This window comes from Rhineura floridana, chromosome 1, assembly GCF_030035675.1.
Source record: "Rhineura floridana isolate rRhiFlo1 chromosome 1, rRhiFlo1.hap2, whole genome shotgun sequence".
NCBI classification, from domain to species: Eukaryota; Metazoa; Chordata; class Lepidosauria; order Squamata; family Rhineuridae; genus Rhineura; species Rhineura floridana.
Genome location: NC_084480.1, coordinates 129,963,229 through 129,979,551, shown reverse-complemented (window position 1 = coordinate 129,979,551; position 16,323 = coordinate 129,963,229). Strand labels below are relative to the sequence as shown.

Here is a 16,323-nt window from a genome sequence, read left to right as displayed (position 1 = left end):
AGTAGCTTGAGGCATTCAGAGTCTGCTACTGGCTTTGAGACAAGAGGGGATGGGGAAGGACTCCCTTAGGATACTGTTTTCATGAAGAAGGAATAACATACAGATTGATTCAGAAGGTAAACATGCCAGTAAATGAAATTATACAGGCACAAGAGAGGCTGTATACTATAGTCAGCATGGGTTTTTCACATTCTGCAATGCTAAATTGAAAATACCCCCATGACATTCTGATGCTTCCCATAAATTCATTTCAAAATAAAACCTTACAAAAAGTATAGTCCTGAACTCAGAAATGCTTGCTTAACAACCCTATAAATCTTCATGGCGATACACAAAACAGTAAGAGAGAATTGAGAGTTCAAATAGTAAAAAGAGACAGAGAAAAACCAGACCCCTTTTGGACTTTTTTCTGTAAGAGTTCTCATAATCTGTTGAAATTAATTAAAAACCAGCCACATTCAGAGTACCTGTAATCCTATTACTGACGTTGCCCTATATTCTGACCTTCATCTTCTGCAGTTTAAAAGTTTTTTAAAAAATGCCTGGATGATTTTTAATTAATTTAATAAATTTTACATTGAAGTCTATTATAATGTCAGGCATGCTCAGTAAGAACCAACTGTCGATGTTTTAAAAGCCAGACTCACAGCTGCTGGGCTTTCCTAATCAGGGGGCCACATCCACACCAGACTTTTATTTCACTTTAGGCAGTCATGGCTTCCTCCAAAGAATTGTGGGAAGTGTAGTTTGTGAAGGATGCTGAGAGGAGACTCCTATTCCCGACAGAGCTCCAGTGGCCAGAGGGGTTTAACAGTCAGCCACTCTGATTGAAGGTCTGTGAGGAGAAGAGGGCATCGCCTAGCAACTCTCAGCTCTCTTCACTAACTACACTTCCCAGGATTCATTGGGAGAAGCCATAACTGTCTAAAGAGAAATAAAGGTCTGGTGTGGATGTGGCCAGCTTTGGTTTAAATTTGGGAGGGAGGCTACATGTGCCTGCTGTAGAATAAAAAGGTGGGGGGAACCCTGAAAAAGAATACCATTCCCAATGTTTTCCTTTTGGAAAGGAAAGGGGCTTCCTCTCTGCCCAGTGCCCATCCATCCAATCTACCCCCTCCCCTCCCCCTCCCTCCCTCCCTCTCCCTTCTCTGCCTCTCCCCAGGTCAGTTTCACTTATCCTAAGCATGATTTCAGAGAGCCAGTGTGGTGTAGTGGTTAGAGTGTTAGACTATGACCTGGGAGACCAGGGTTCGAATTCCCACACAGCTATGAAGCTCACTGGGTGACCTTGGGCCAGTCACTGCCTCTCAGCCTCAGAGGAAGGCAATGATAAAATCACCTCTGAATACCACTTACCATGAAAACCCTATACATAGGATCGTTATAAAGCCTTACACGGCTTGGGACCACAATACCTGATGGAACGCCTCTCCTGATATGAACCTACCCGTACACTGCGTTCAACATCAAAGGCCCTCCTTCGGGGGCCTACCCAGAGAGAAGTCCGGAAGGTGACAACAAGAAAACGGGCTTTCTCTGTGGTGGCCCCCGAATTATGGAATTCTCTCCCTGATGAGGTAAGCCTGGCGCCAACATTGTTGTCTTTTCGGCGCCAGGTAAAAACCTTCCTGTTCTCCCAGGCATTTTAAGACCTATAATTTTAAATATTTTAGCAATTTAATATTTACATCTTAACATCTTAATATTCAATCGATTTAATGCATTTTACATTTAATATTTTAGTACTGAGTTTTGTAGTTGTTTATATGTTTAATTATGTTTAGGTATTTTTGGTATAATTATTTTAAGTTTAATATATGTTTTTAAATTGTATATTGGATGTTATATGTTGTGAACCGCCCAGAGAGCTTCGGCTATGGGGCGGTATAGAAATATAATTAATAAATAAATAAATTAATAAATAATAAATGAAGGCAGTCCATTTCCATTTCAAGCATGATCGCATGGGACTAAATCCCACTGAACTCAATAAGCATGCAAATGATCAAACCTGCCCTCCCCCCTCCTCCCCCCATTACCTCCCTTTTGCCCCTTCCCTTCCCCTTCCTTCCCCCCTCCCCCTCCCCCCTCCCCTTCCCCCCTTTCTCCTTCCCTGTACTCTCCCCCCCCCTTATTCCCCATGGCCAGTTTTACCTATCCTTGCCATGATTGCATGGGAGTAAATCCCACTGAGCTCAATAAACATGCAAATGATCAAACCAGCCCTCGTTCTCCCCCTCCTGCCTGTTACCAAATTCTTCCAAGCTACAGAGGAAGTGGATTGGACTGTGAAAGACCAACCCAAATTATGTTTGCATTTTTACCAATTTGTAGGGCAGTACAATATCTCAGAGAGGAGGTCAGGTCTCCTGCTCCCCTGGTGCATTCAGTAGAGCTGCCCAATTTCCCTGCTTTGTAAAGTTTGATGGAAATATCTGTTGGCTATAGGTACATTCTTAAACCGCAAAGTTTTTTGCCTATTAGTGAATATATGTCTCAGTTCACTTTTTGAAGCAACTGGATAGTCAACTGAAATTCAAAGAGCACACATTCTAAGCTCACATATGACTGTATATCCAGAAAGGCATCCAGAACCCCTTTTTAATAACTTACCTTACTTGCTTGACTTCTTTACGTATGGTCTTGGTGATGGTAAATGTCTTGTTCATTATTTTCTTGATGGCCACTGTTCTACCATCACTGGAAGAAGGCAAAGATGTTTGTCTAGCAACCAGAAGGCCAAACGCTTCAGTATATTTATCTATTACAGTAATACCTCATTTAATGAATTCTCCAGTGTTGCGGAATTCTTTTGGTTCAGGTTTGTGTGAGCTCTCCAAAGTGGCTAGGCCCAAAATGTATTAGTAAAATGTATTAGTGGAACTGTTAAAATTGCACTTATAAAGCTAGGAGAAGGAGTAGAGTAAAGGTTATAAATATATGCTTGCTTTAAAGGTCAAATACTTATCAAAGGAGATATGATGAACATGTAGGGAAGGGATTGGAGTAGTTGTGTCATGGAGTAGTTGTGTCATGGAAAAGGAAGAGAAAAAGTTATCTTGACCTGCATATATTAGAAGATATAGTAATGCTTATGCTATGTTAAGAATGTTTATACCAAGTTATTGTATTTATTGACATATGTTGATGTGAAGATTGTGTAATCAATGTAACCTTGAAAAGAGTATATAAGAAAGATGTGTGTTTTATGATAGGTAAGGCTTACATAGAGACTTGTTCTCTGTGCAACTCTTCCAAGCAATTGCTTGTGCGCAAATAAAGACTTCTAATCAAAGAATCAATTGTGTTGTGTCTTGAGAGTTTGGTTAGGGCCTCCCAGCATTGAACTATAGCAGGCAATAGCCGATTTAGGCTCCTGCTACACCAGGAACGAAGTTCCTTTCAACAAAGGCTTTTTATTTTTAAGGTGAAACTGACTAGCTTTGTTTGCTACCAATACACTTCCAAGCCTGTGCCTTTGCTTTAAGGTGAAACTGACCAGCCTGTGTGATTGCTTTGCATTAAAGTGGTCTCTTGCTTTCTCCCAGTGCTAGGGAGGGAAGGATCCAATACAATTCAGAGGAGGAGAAGGAGGGGAGGGAACACATCTGCTTTGTTGACTGAGATATTACTGTACATTTATATCCTCCAGTGAGCAAAAGGCAGCATACACAGTTCTTCCCTTCTCCTCCTATATCCTCACAACAACCTTGTGAGGTAGGCTGAGAGATAAGTAATTAGCCATAGGCCACCTAGTCAGCTTAACAGCTAATGGCCAAACTACATATGACAAAATGATCACTGCAGATGTGGAGAGCGAAGTTAAACCCCCTGCTTTAGTCCCAAGGATAATCCCATCTCTGTTAGTGCTGTTTGCATTGAAAAGAAAACTCCCACTGGCACCAGTGAGAAATCTGTGGCCTTCTCATAAGCATCTGGCTGGCCACTGTGAGAAACAGGATGCTAGAATAGATAGGCCTTTCGTCTGATCCAGACAGACCTTTACTGCAAAATGGCCTTTTGTGTGGACTTGCTATCCCAACAAGTTGCCATAATATTTTTTGTTTCTTTGCTTCTGGTGTGTACCCACATGCTTTTGTGTGTGTTTAGAGTAGAGCGGGCAGAAGAAAGGCAATGTGAAAACAGTTCCAGCTCCAAACATACAGGACTAATATGTGGTGTGTGATGTAGCATTTTGACCCAAGGTAGCAACAGATGACAGGTCATAGCTCAGTGGTAGGGCACATGCTTTGCATGGAGAAGGTCCCAAGTTCAATCTCCAGCTAGGGCTGGGAAAGGTCCCTGCCAAAACTATGGAGAGCTGCTGCTAGTCAGTGTTGAGCTAGAAGGACCACTGGCTTGACTGAGCAAAAGAGAGCTTCCTGTGTTCCAATAAGAGGGTAGAGTGAAATGATTGCAAAATACACCTACTAGGTTCCAATCTGTGTAAAGTAGTTCATCTTGGAAGCGTTCGCAGGTGCAGTACAGGAGCTCAGTGTTGTAAGACAGCTGGTGTTGGAGGCACTGGGTGCATGTGGCACACTCAAGGTACTCCCCACTGCAGTCCTCGTCATGTGCTCTAATTTTTTAAAAAGAAATAAAACAGGAAATTAGATCTAAATTGGTCATCGACTCATTGACAAGAATACTCACGTATTATCCATATAACTGCAAATTGCTTGCTCTGCTGGTACCTTTCTGCGGTTTGTGTGCATGTTGTCTACTAGCAGCTTGCTGAAAGCCTGCTGATGAACTGACCCACCACAGAGAAGTGTGGAACTAATTTTTGTAACTTCAGAGCTTTCCTGCAACTTTTAAACAGCCAGCTTACATACATAATTTACTTACTCGGAATGATTTCGCTGTTATGCTTTTAATATACTGAAGATAAAGTATCCATGTTTATTTTATTGCATTAATCTGGGTTATTCTCTCCTACACATCTTTTCTGTTCTGACTCAGCAGAAGGCAATATACATATATGAAGATGAAACAGTTGTATTTAGGATTTTTTTCCCCATTGATGAACTCCTTGGCTTTGCAGTTTTTTTAAAAAACAAAACCAGCTCTTATCATCCTAATTTCTTTTCTGTTTCATCTTTTTGTCTTCCTGCGCAACTCTGTCCATTGCTAGTTCTTTCCTGACAGATTTGCATATTTATTTCTATCTTTCCATATATTTTGATTAAGGTAGTTATAATCTCTTTTGTGTATTTTTCCTTTTGAATGTTAGTTTATGCCTTCCACTTTATGAGATCCAGCCTGACTGCAGCACTAATATTTGGAATGATTTTGTTAGCTTTCAGCAGAACACTTTTGTAAGCCAAATATCTTATGTACAGGGCAGCAATGCATCATCAAAAAACAACAAATTCACACTCTGCATATAGTAATAAAAAAAGAAATGAAATCAGTTCCAAGGCTACAAGAGGCGGTAGTATATTATATTAACATCATAAACTCCAGTATTTCATACATAAAATGATATATTATGTTTAAAGCTGATGTATTTTCCCCATCAACTTGAGAGAGTTATATAGATGGATTCAGTGCGTTTTCCAGATGGCAGCTAACCCCACATTTGGTTTAATGCTATAGCTCCTGCTGAAATTCCTTCTTCTGCAAAAGCTTACCAACAGGTATTAACTGAAAGCAATCAAAGACACGCAGATCGTACAAGTTCATTAAAGAAAATCAGCTGCTGAGGATCACAAGCAGAGAGAGTGCTACTGCACTCATGTTCCACTTGTGGGCTTCCCATAGGCATTTGGTTGGCCATTGTGAGAACAGAATGATGGATTAGATGGGCTATTTGTCTGATCTAGCAGGGCTTTCCCTATGACTTTATATTCTTATATGGTTAAATTTTACATGCCCCAAGTCGTCCTAATGAGGTCAGCAAGATTAATGTGAAGTTCTAAATATGACACAGAGAGATAGGCATAGATGGATACAGATGTAGTACTTGGATCAGTAACTTGTTGAAAATATGGGTTAGATATTTTCAACCAAGCAAAGGCCGAAGGACAAGCAATCGGCTCTGCCCACTAATTCAACATTTCCTTTTACTTTACAGCATTTATAACCCACCCTTTAGCCAAAAATGTTCACAGGGTGGCTTACAAAAATAAGTCATGCTGTCAGAAGACAGCATGGACTTAGCTTAAGTGCCACTGTCCAGAGACCTGGGCCATCCTGGGCCATCTATCAGCAACCAGTTTATCTAAATCACTTTATATACATGTGCACACACATACACACAGGCCTGCTATAAGGCTCTCTTCTGCCCCAGCGGCTGGAGTCGTGTGTTCCCCACCAATATATTTCCTCCCTCCCCAGTATGAACAACCACAGGAGATTTGGCACAACTGTTCCATAATTGTGTACTTTTCCTACTCACCCCTATTTGCCTATTTCTTGGCTCATTAAAGGAAGTGAGCACCATAATGTGAGAAGTTTGCCAAAACTGTTGTTGCTGTTGACAATGGAGGAGTGGTGATCAAACGTTATTTGGCCTTCATCTTTGTTTCAGCTTGGGAGGAAGCAACCAAGAAGCATAATCGAGGTCCTCAAGATAAGGCACAATGCTAGGGGTCACTTGAGAACCCAGGCTGGATTTGGCCCATGGGCCACCAGTTACTTGTCTCTCATTGCCTTAAAAATGAGAATAGGTTCATACTTACAGACCTTGTTTGATGCATCTGAAGTCTATAATCCAGCTTTCATCCCAAAACATTTTTTGCTTTTGGTACTGGAACCACTAAAGAAAAACATAACAGGTCAGATTCAGTCATAGCGATTACTCCATTAATTTAGCAACATTAAGGCATGGATGAGGGTGACTAGTACACCGGTAAATTCATGCAAGATTCCAAAAGCTAAGTTATACGTATTTCTACAAACAGTCTCATCCTTCTTAAGCAAGTTTAATGCATTTGTTTTTAGCATCTTGAAAATTTAGAAGCAGAGAGAACCTGACTCTAGTCTTAGACTCTTAGAGTGAGGGGGTAGATTGAATAAATATGTGGTTCATGGTTTCCAACATGGAGTTAAGCTTAGTGTAGGAAATTAACATGTTTGTTATATGTTTTCACATGACAGGTAAACAGATCAAGCTTTTGCTACATGCATTGACTTGACCATTGCACTCACAATAAAATTCACATATAAAGTCAAGAGCAGGGTAGCTAACGTGGTGCCATCCAGATGTTGTTGGACTACAGTTCCCATAATCTCTGACCACTCTGGCCATGCTGGTTGGAGTTGATGGGAGTTGTAGTCCAACACATCTAGACGGCACAATGTTGGCTATCCCTGGCCAAGAAAATAATAACAGGGTGGAGAAGTGTTGAAGCCACCCATACACCAAAACACACCTTTCCAACTTGTGTATGAAATCCCATAAGGCTTTAAAACTGATTATTATTAAAATCTTAACATATGTTATTTACATTCACAAGAGAGGTCATCACACCACAGGAAACAACTTGAGGAGCTGCACAGTATCACCACCGTATTCTGTGGGAGGGGGGGGACTGTTGTGTGAAGTGCGTCTTAACTCCAGGGGACACATTTTCTTTCACTGCATTGTATTTCTTTGGAAGGCTGAACAGAATGAGAGTCTGGTCTCCTCAGAGATCCCCTACCAGATTTTTAAAAAAGCCTCCTCTGACCTAGTCTAACACAAATGCAATCTGCTGCTGAGTCCCCCTCCACCACTCCACAGTGCAGACAGTTTGTGTTGTGAATAAAGCAGAGAAAGAATGGTCTCAGACAAGCTCTCAGACAAGCTCCTGGGAGGCATACACAAGAGGAACTGGCTGTTCTGAGGTGTATCTCTCACTGGAGGCTGAACCACTTACAGCTGCTTCTCATCCAGGTACACCCTAGAGGGCAGCAAAGAAGTAGAACTTTTGTTTACACTGTGCTGAGTTATAAAATGAAGATTAAGTAACAGGAACCAGAAAAGGAAGAGAGAAAGACGGGAGGAGAAATAGAGGAGCACTAGCAAAGGTCTATCCTCTGTGGTGCAAACAATCCTCCGTGGCGCAGAGTGGTAAGCGGCGGTAATGCAGCCGAAGCTCTGCTCACGGCCGGAGTTCGATTCCAACGGAAGGAGGAAGTCGAATCTCCAGTAAAAGGGGTCGAGGTCCACTCAGCCTTCCATCCATCTGTGGTCGGTAAAATGAGTACCCAGCTGGGGGGTAAAGAAAGCCGGGGAAGGAACTGGCAATCCCATCCCTTATATACGGTCTGCCTAGTAAACGTCGCAAGACATCACCCTAAGAGTCGGAAACGACTCACACTATAAGTGTGGGGACACCTTTACCTTTACCTTAGCAAAGGTCTATGTGATACTTACCACAACTGTCAGAATAAAACCAGTGCAGACCAAACATACTGGTAAGGCAATTGCTATCCTGACATCAGTTGTCAATGGACATTCACCACAATCAGCCGGGCATGTGGAACAGCCCTCATCATCTTCACAAATGTCATCCCCACAGACTAAGCATAAAGAGACAGCATTTTCAAAATTAAGAATACGATGAGATGGCATCAGAATATTCTTTGTGACTGTGCATGATAGAAGGGGAGGGTGCTCCACACCCTTAAAAACAGGCATTCAATCATGTTTACCAACAAACATTCATAGGAACATTGGAAGCTGCCTTATACTGAGTCAGATCATTGGTCCATTTAGCTCAGTACTGCTGCTACTGTTTGGCAGTAGCTCTCCAGGGTTTTAGGCAGATGTTTCTCCCAGCCCCACCTAGCGATGCTGGGGATTGAATTTAGGACCTTTTGCATACAAAGCAGATGCTCTACCACTGAGCCATGGCCCTTTCCCCTTGATTCAAGGCTCTTACATCAAGAGGCAGAAGGGAGGTTGAGACAACATTGTGCAAGATGAGTGGATACTGATTGGCCAGGAATGCGTTATGTGAGTATGGATAGAATGGATGAGACTTAGAGGCAATGCCTTTGGCCATCTAGTTGATAGGTTACAGATGATGTAAGATTTGAACTGGGAACCTCTAGCTCAAAGTTCACACTCTAAGCCATTGTGCTACAAATTAGAAGAAAAATCTCCTTCACACATCTGAACAAAGAATCAGCAGTCTGAATGATTTGTTCCAACATTTCGAAGACTTGTTAGGACAATAAAGGGTATCATTGCTCTTGCCCTGTGTTTTCAGTCACATTTTACTCATTTAAAATGAAGGGGAAAACAAGAACTCTGTTTATTACTCTAGACCAGGGGAGGGGAACGTTTGGGCCTTCAGATGTTGCTGAACTCTCATCAGCCCCAGCAAGCATTGCCAATGGCCAGGGATGATGGGAGTTGTAGTTCAGCAACATCTGGAAGGCCAAAGGTTCCCCACACCTGATCTACATTAAAGTGTTATCAGGTTTAATAATCTGGCTGCATAACTTAACTGTAGTGCTTCAGGCTAGACCATTACCCCTCAGATAAATATCCATATCCTCATATATGCCCATATATATGAGAGAGAGAGAGAGAGAGAGAGAGAGAGAGAGAGATTGTACATCAGCTTTATATCTCCTGACATCCATTCTTCATTCAAGAAGGGACAAGGAAGAATTCCAGTGGTGCAGGAAATGAGACATTCAGTTCTAATGAATGTTCAGAGTTCTCCAGTCTTCCTTCCTAGCAACAGAACCGCATGTGCTCTGTGGACACCTCCGCTCACTACCTCAACCAGTTTTGTAGCATACCTACTGCAGGGAGGACCATGGTTTGGGCTTCCAAAGCTGCTTGCATTCTCCCAACTCTGATGTGTGCGATGAGAGAAGTCATACCTACATGCACCAGGACTACCTACAAGACAAGTAGGCAAGGAAGAGAAGAAGAGAAGAATTACTACTCTATGGGCTCAGCAAGAAGCATTCTAGTCCAGATGCCTCTGGAGTCTCACAAGGAGGCCATGAAGAAGGTGGTCTTCTCCCTATTAGTCCCCAGCAGTTGTTAGCTGGAGGGATAGTGTCTCAGTCAATAGTTTAGATTTATCTATCATACCTCATAGCCTTGGACATGAATTTGTCTAATCGCCTTTTAAGCTAGAGGCCATCACCATATCTTGAGGTCATACATTCTGTCTGTGTGAAGAAATACTTGAGATATCTGAATGAATCTGGGATCTGGTTTGGTGAAAAAGGGAGCCCTTTTCATGAACATTTTCAGCAGAATCTAAAAGTCCTTCCACCCCACTTTTTTGAAATTCCTGTGAAAGGAATGGAGTTTATTAATTCAGAAAGCCACACCCCAGATTTAGTCAAGCTGTCCTAATAGTTGCCTGATGTATACCAGGGATGGGGAACTTGCAGCCTTCCAGATGTTGTTGGAGTCCACCACCCATCATACCAGACCACTGATAATGGGCTAATGGGAGTTGGAGCCAACAACATCTGGAGGACATTACATAAACATAAGAAATTTTACAGCATATAACTCAGGGCCAATTTAAGGTTTTTACTCCAGGACCTTCCATAATTGTAAAACTAGGCTGATGCTTCTCCTTAGAAATTTCTTCTTTATGTGTAATAAATTATCATTCACTCTAATGATTGCTTAAAGGTAGGCTGGAGCTTCTGAGACATAAATTCAGCCAGTTTTCTTGGTGCAACAACCTATGGACAGCACATAATACGTCATGAAACTACTAAGCTTGCTGAATTCCGACTGAAGTCAAGAAATGAAGGGAGGTTAAGGAAGTAATCTCCAAAGATATTCAAGATGTTACCAGTGTGCCCTATATGAGTGAAAGGGGCTCATACTTCTAAAATATATAGTTCAGCCTTCACTAACATGATGCCCTCCAGATGTTTTGAACTACAATTCCCATCATCCCTAGCCAGCACAGGAGTTGTAATCCACCACATCTGGAGGGCACCAACTTGGCAAAGACTGATATTGAACATTCATGCTTTGCTCAGAAGTCTGAAAGAGAGTGAAACTGAGTCTGTGAAGAGGATTACACCTTATTTACCTTGGCAGTCCAGTTTGTCTGTGTCATTTTGCCGGCAGTAGATATGGTGTGGGTAAATATTTGGCCATCATCTGGGATCCATGGTCCACAAATGCCACCTTTGCCCTTTGCCAAGCAGATTGGAATGAAATTCATATAACAATAAACTTCTTATAACAATAAACTCCAATAGCAAATGATCAAATGTTTCTTATAACAATAAACTCCAAAAGCAAATGATCAAATGTTACATGCTATGCTTAAAAAAGAGAATATATATTTCAGCCTTTCATGCAATTTTGGATAACTTCCAGATAACTAAATACAGTCAGGACACATTTTTTCAGTCTCCTTTTTTTGGAGGGGGGTACATTTAGTGTTCTTGCATATTGGATGAAACATTTCAACAGTCCTCTTTGTTATTTGTAATTCTCTTTAATTTCCAATTATGTATCTCCCTGCTGAACCTCCAGGACCCTGCATGAGTGCTCCTGAACGTTTAAGTGGTTTTAATTTTATTATTACTAGTTCATTACTAGATGGCACTGAACATATACAGTGCTGCATCTCTCTCTCTCTCTCTGTGTAGCTAATCCATTCATGTATGCACAGCTCTGCATGTAAGAAGCAAAGGATGCAGAGAGGGGATGGATTGTGCCTTGTTTATGCCGCTTGATTTAATCGCTCTTTTATAAAAATCAAAATGTATAAATTGCTAACAAAATATAAAAGCATCAAATCATAAAAATAGCTATAAAATACCAACACATAATAGTTTAAAATGGGTAGCCAACATGGATCTCTCCCAATTATTTGGACTGCAACTCCCATTAGACCCGGCCAGTACGGCCAATGGTCAGGGATGAGGAGAGCTGTAATCCACAATATCTAGAGGGCACCCTGCTGGCTATCCCTGGTTTAAAGCCTAGCACAATAATATCAAACATCAGCTCACTCCACAGCCCTCTGGAATAAAAATATTTTGGGAAGTCTCCTGTAAGATAAAGGTGAACAGCATGGGAAGCCTCTCGTAGGGGAAGTCCTAGGGAATGGGTACCACTAGACAGAAAGTGCTTCTCGTCACAGCAGCCAACTTAAGTATGGCTAAGCCATGGGACAGGCTGCATACACACCATACATTTAAAGCACATGGCTTCCAAAGAATCTGAACTGTAGCTCTGTGAGGGTTGAACCACAGTTCCCAGGATTCTTTGGGGGAAGTCATGTTCTTTAAATGTGCATTAAATGTATGCATGCAGAGTCTCCTAAGATGAGCTAAGCGTATGGAGGAGACAACAAATCGGCTTATACAGGAGTTGGTATTAACTGAGCAATTCTAGACCCATGTTATTTAGGCTTTTAAAAGTTAATGAATTCAAACTAGACCACATGACTCCAAATTCAAACATTCCAAACACCAGTTTAGACTTATTATTACTTATTAAATTTATATTCCATCCTTCCTCCCAACAGGAGCCCAGGGTAGCAAACAAAAACACTTAAAAACAGACTTTAAAAGATATTAAAACAAAACATCTTTAAGAACACATTAAAATAAAACTTTTTAAAAATCTTTTAAAAAAGAAGCTTTAAAATCATCTCAAAAAGCAATTCCCCATTCAAATTTCCCATGCATATTTCAAAATTCCAAATCCAAAATTCAAGAGCAAAATCCTTCCCTGGACAAAGGCAAAGTTAAAATGTCATGGTCCAAATTCAAACTCTGGTAAGTAAAGGTATGTCTTGACATTTTAAAAACAACCTTGACATTTTAATATGCTGGCAAGAGGCTACTTGTAAATTGATTTTGTTTCCTGCTTCTTACTCTTGGAAGGATATTGTCAACAGTATGTAAAGTTTGAATGGCTGCCTAAATTTTGCTGTGGCTAATTCATTCAACCTTATTTTGTATTATTTTGGGGCTGCTTTGGTGAAACTCTGCATTGCTAATTGCAAGTAGGCAAGTTCGTTGTGGGCTAAATCAGTGTTCTTCAACCTTAGATCCCCAGATGTTTATGGACTACAACTTCCATCATCCCTGAGCATTGACCATGCTGTCTGGGGATTATGGGAATTGCAGTCCCAACAACATCTGGAGACTTAAGGTTGATCATTGTTAATCATTGTTCTTGGTATGTAGCATATGGCACATGTGGAGGGTTTGTTAATGTCTGAGAAAAATTGATACAATTTCAGTATATCAAAAAAGCAGAACCATAGTATGACCTGTAGGAATGTGCACAGAGACCTCTTAGGGATATTCTAGGTCCCATCACTAACTTCTGAGTTTTCATTCAGAGAGGCTAGCACTCTCAAGAGCACTCTTTAGCTTGGGAAGGCCTTCCTATGGTGTGACTTTGTGGTCTTAGATAGTTTTTCTTGCTGATCAATTTATGGCATTTTATTGTACTATTTTTGACTGAATAGACCATTCATCTCTTGGAGGGGGGCTTTCAGCCAAAAAGCAGTATATAAATAAATTGCAGTACAGTAATAGCAGTAGTAGTGGTAGTAAATCAAACATCCAAGTTGCAGAATTTGATTTCCAGTTCTCAGGTTGATGAATTTAAAAGTAGGGCATTCTGACACATTCACAACAGCTTGTTTAAGAAAGGTCCCCGCTCTTGCCGCTGGAGTTAAAGACCACTGTATAAAAGGCAGCAGATTCTGGAATTACAGAAGCTGAAAACAGCAACAGTCAGAAGCAGAGGTCACACTAGCCTGAGGCAGACAGCGAGGAAGTAGACACACCAGCTTAAAAACCTCACAGATATGAGAGGTGTTCTAAGCGATGATCATTAAAAAAAAGTTTTGAATTAACCTATGCCATTCTGATAAAATAATACATATACTGTTCTGTTCCATTTGGAATGGTTTTATGTGTTTTATAATTGCAATGGTTTTATTTGTTTTGATAACTGTATATTCTATTATTGTAACCCATCCTGAGGCCTTATGATGAAGGACAGGTAAGAAATCACATAAAATAAAATAGAATATTTTTTTAATCTAAAGTCCTCTGACAAATAAATGACAAAGCACTACAGAGTCACAACATATTACACATCCTTTTATGACAATTTTTTTTAAAGTATAGGATCTGACGGTGGCATGCATGAAGTTGCCTCAGAAACCCCGTGAGGTATGTTATATTACCTATTCTGATTCATTAAACTGATAGCAGTCTTCAAATAAAACTGGTCTTGTATAAAGTACAAGATAACTAGCTGTTCAAAACCAGCTGAGTCCTCTCTCCTAGATCTGCTGGCGAGGGTGAGTGGGAACCAGTCCTGAATGGCAAGCTGCACCTTTGAGAGGGTTAGTTTTCCCCCCAGTAAGACTTAGGTTGAAGGATAGTAGCTTGCCCAAGGTCACCCAATAAGCTTCATGGTTGACCAGGGCCTCAAACCTCCCTTATTCAAGTCCAGCTCTCTGCACACTACACCCTGTTGGTCCAGTCTTTCCTATCCCTTAACTGGCTTTGGTCTTCTTAAGAAAAATCTGGCAGCTAGAGGACAGGCCAGTAGCAACATCAGCCAGAAGGAGAGACAAGACTGGCTGCATTCTGTAAACTAGGGGTCATCAAGGTTTTGGAGCCCATGGGGCACATGTGGAAAGTGGAGTAACTTTTGTGGGCACCCCCCCCACCCATATATTATAATGTCAATGGAGCAATACTGGATAAACCATACTACAAAGAATTGTTCAGTGGTTAAAGTGTTACATTGGATCAACTCCTGCTCCCTGTAATAAAGTGGTAGGACACATAAAAAAGTGTCCCACTTTATAGAGGAAGGGCTATCAGAGAACAGTCCTCTATTTGAAGGGCTGGTTGGTCCAAGTCCAGTTTAAAGATAAAGAACTATAAGGAGAGAGAGCAGGGACCTTGAAGTTGCTCATCAACTGACAGCAGACTGAGCAGGCACACAGGCCACCCAACATGGTGAGGTGTACAGTATTTCTGTTTAAATTGCAGTAATTCTTTCAGAATTCACCTATATATACACATACATTTAGCATATGCAGATTTTATGCAAATCTGTGTCCTCTTTTGTCCTCTTTTTGGTGTTGTATAAGGGACCATCTCAGCAGTGGTAGTTCTTCTAGAACTCCTTAAGAACAGGTACTTAAGAAGGTAATTTTGCCCCTAGACCTTCCACACAGAGGATTCCTTGCAGCCTTTTCTTTGATGTTCAACTTGTTCTGACAGCTCCTCCATTGATTTTTTTTTTAACATGGGAAAAATCTATTTTGAGTAAGTATTTTCAAAGATTCTCATTTCCCAGCCAGCTGTAACCAACAAGGATTATGTTTGCTATATTGTGCTAAAATATGCAATATGAAGGTCTTAAGGTTTTAACTATAAATAAATAAATATGGCTTATTTCTAGTCGCTAATTTCAGATACTCCTATGGACATCTCCATTTATGTTATACCAAAAATGCAGGTGACTCCTGCAAGCTAAGGTAAAAAAAGAAAGAAAAGTCACAGAGTGTATAAATAGCTCCTACCTAGCTGAGCTGAGTCCTTGCAGTACAAGCTTGTTCCATATCACAAAGCCACATTCCTCTTAGCCTTCATATTTTCTTCCATCTAAGCAGGGAAGCATTAAATATCTATACTAAAATGAAACTTCCATAACTGATGGTTAAAACTGTGTCCTTTTGGTAATTTCACAAATCTTCTCATCCTCACAGTACAAGTGGGGAGTCAGAAACCAGTGCACCAAGATAACTTCCCCTCTTATTTCTGAAGAAGATGAGGAAAAAGACTTTGCATTTAGATAGCATATTTCAAGTATTCAAAGCAGCCAGGAATCACAAATGTGCAGTGTAGGCCAGTAATGCTATTCTCATATTGCATGTAGGAGTCTCAACTGGAGAGAACAATTTTCTCCCTCAGATCAGCTAATGAATCTGAGCTGAGATTTGAATCGGCGTCTTCCTGGCTCACTTCTCAGACTTTAATAGCACAACCTTAGCCAGGTCTACTCAAGAGTAGGGATGGAAGGATTTGTCCATTTAGGTTATCTCAGTTTCTCTTGTTTCTTGTCTTAGGCACCATCTCCACTGTACGTTTGAAGCAGTATCATGCCACCATCTGCACTTTCATGGCTTCTCCAGGGTGTTGAGAGCTGTTCTCCTCACAGAGCTATAATTCCCGGAGTGGTTTAATAATCAATCCCTCTGCTACAATTCCCAGAGCGGTTTAATAATCCCTCTTCCCAGAGAAGCTCTGTAAGGGGAATAGGGGCCTCCAAACAACTCTCAGGATCCTGCACAAACTATAGTGCCCAGGATTCTTTAGGAGAAGCCATAACTGTTCAAAACG

At 41.0% G+C, this 16,323-nt stretch overlaps 1 protein-coding gene across 3 annotated transcripts in view; it reads right to left on the bottom strand.

The window, feature by feature from the left end:
* Positions 1 to 16,323, bottom strand: part of LOC133380424 (atrial natriuretic peptide receptor 1-like) — a 70,930-nt gene that overhangs the window by 33,363 nt on the left and 21,244 nt on the right. For all 3 annotated transcript variants that reach the window (XM_061617794.1, XM_061617703.1, XM_061617877.1), the window contains exons 6-11: positions 11,013 to 11,117; positions 9,742 to 9,844; positions 8,363 to 8,508; positions 6,688 to 6,760; positions 4,432 to 4,579; positions 2,614 to 2,700 (exon numbers count right to left, since the gene is read on the bottom strand). In XM_061617794.1, coding sequence (XP_061473778.1) covers positions 2,614 to 2,700; positions 4,432 to 4,579; positions 6,688 to 6,760; positions 8,363 to 8,508; positions 9,742 to 9,844; positions 11,013 to 11,117 — 662 coding nt within the window. The remainder of the gene's footprint in view (positions 1 to 2,613; positions 2,701 to 4,431; positions 4,580 to 6,687; positions 6,761 to 8,362; positions 8,509 to 9,741; positions 9,845 to 11,012; positions 11,118 to 16,323) is intronic.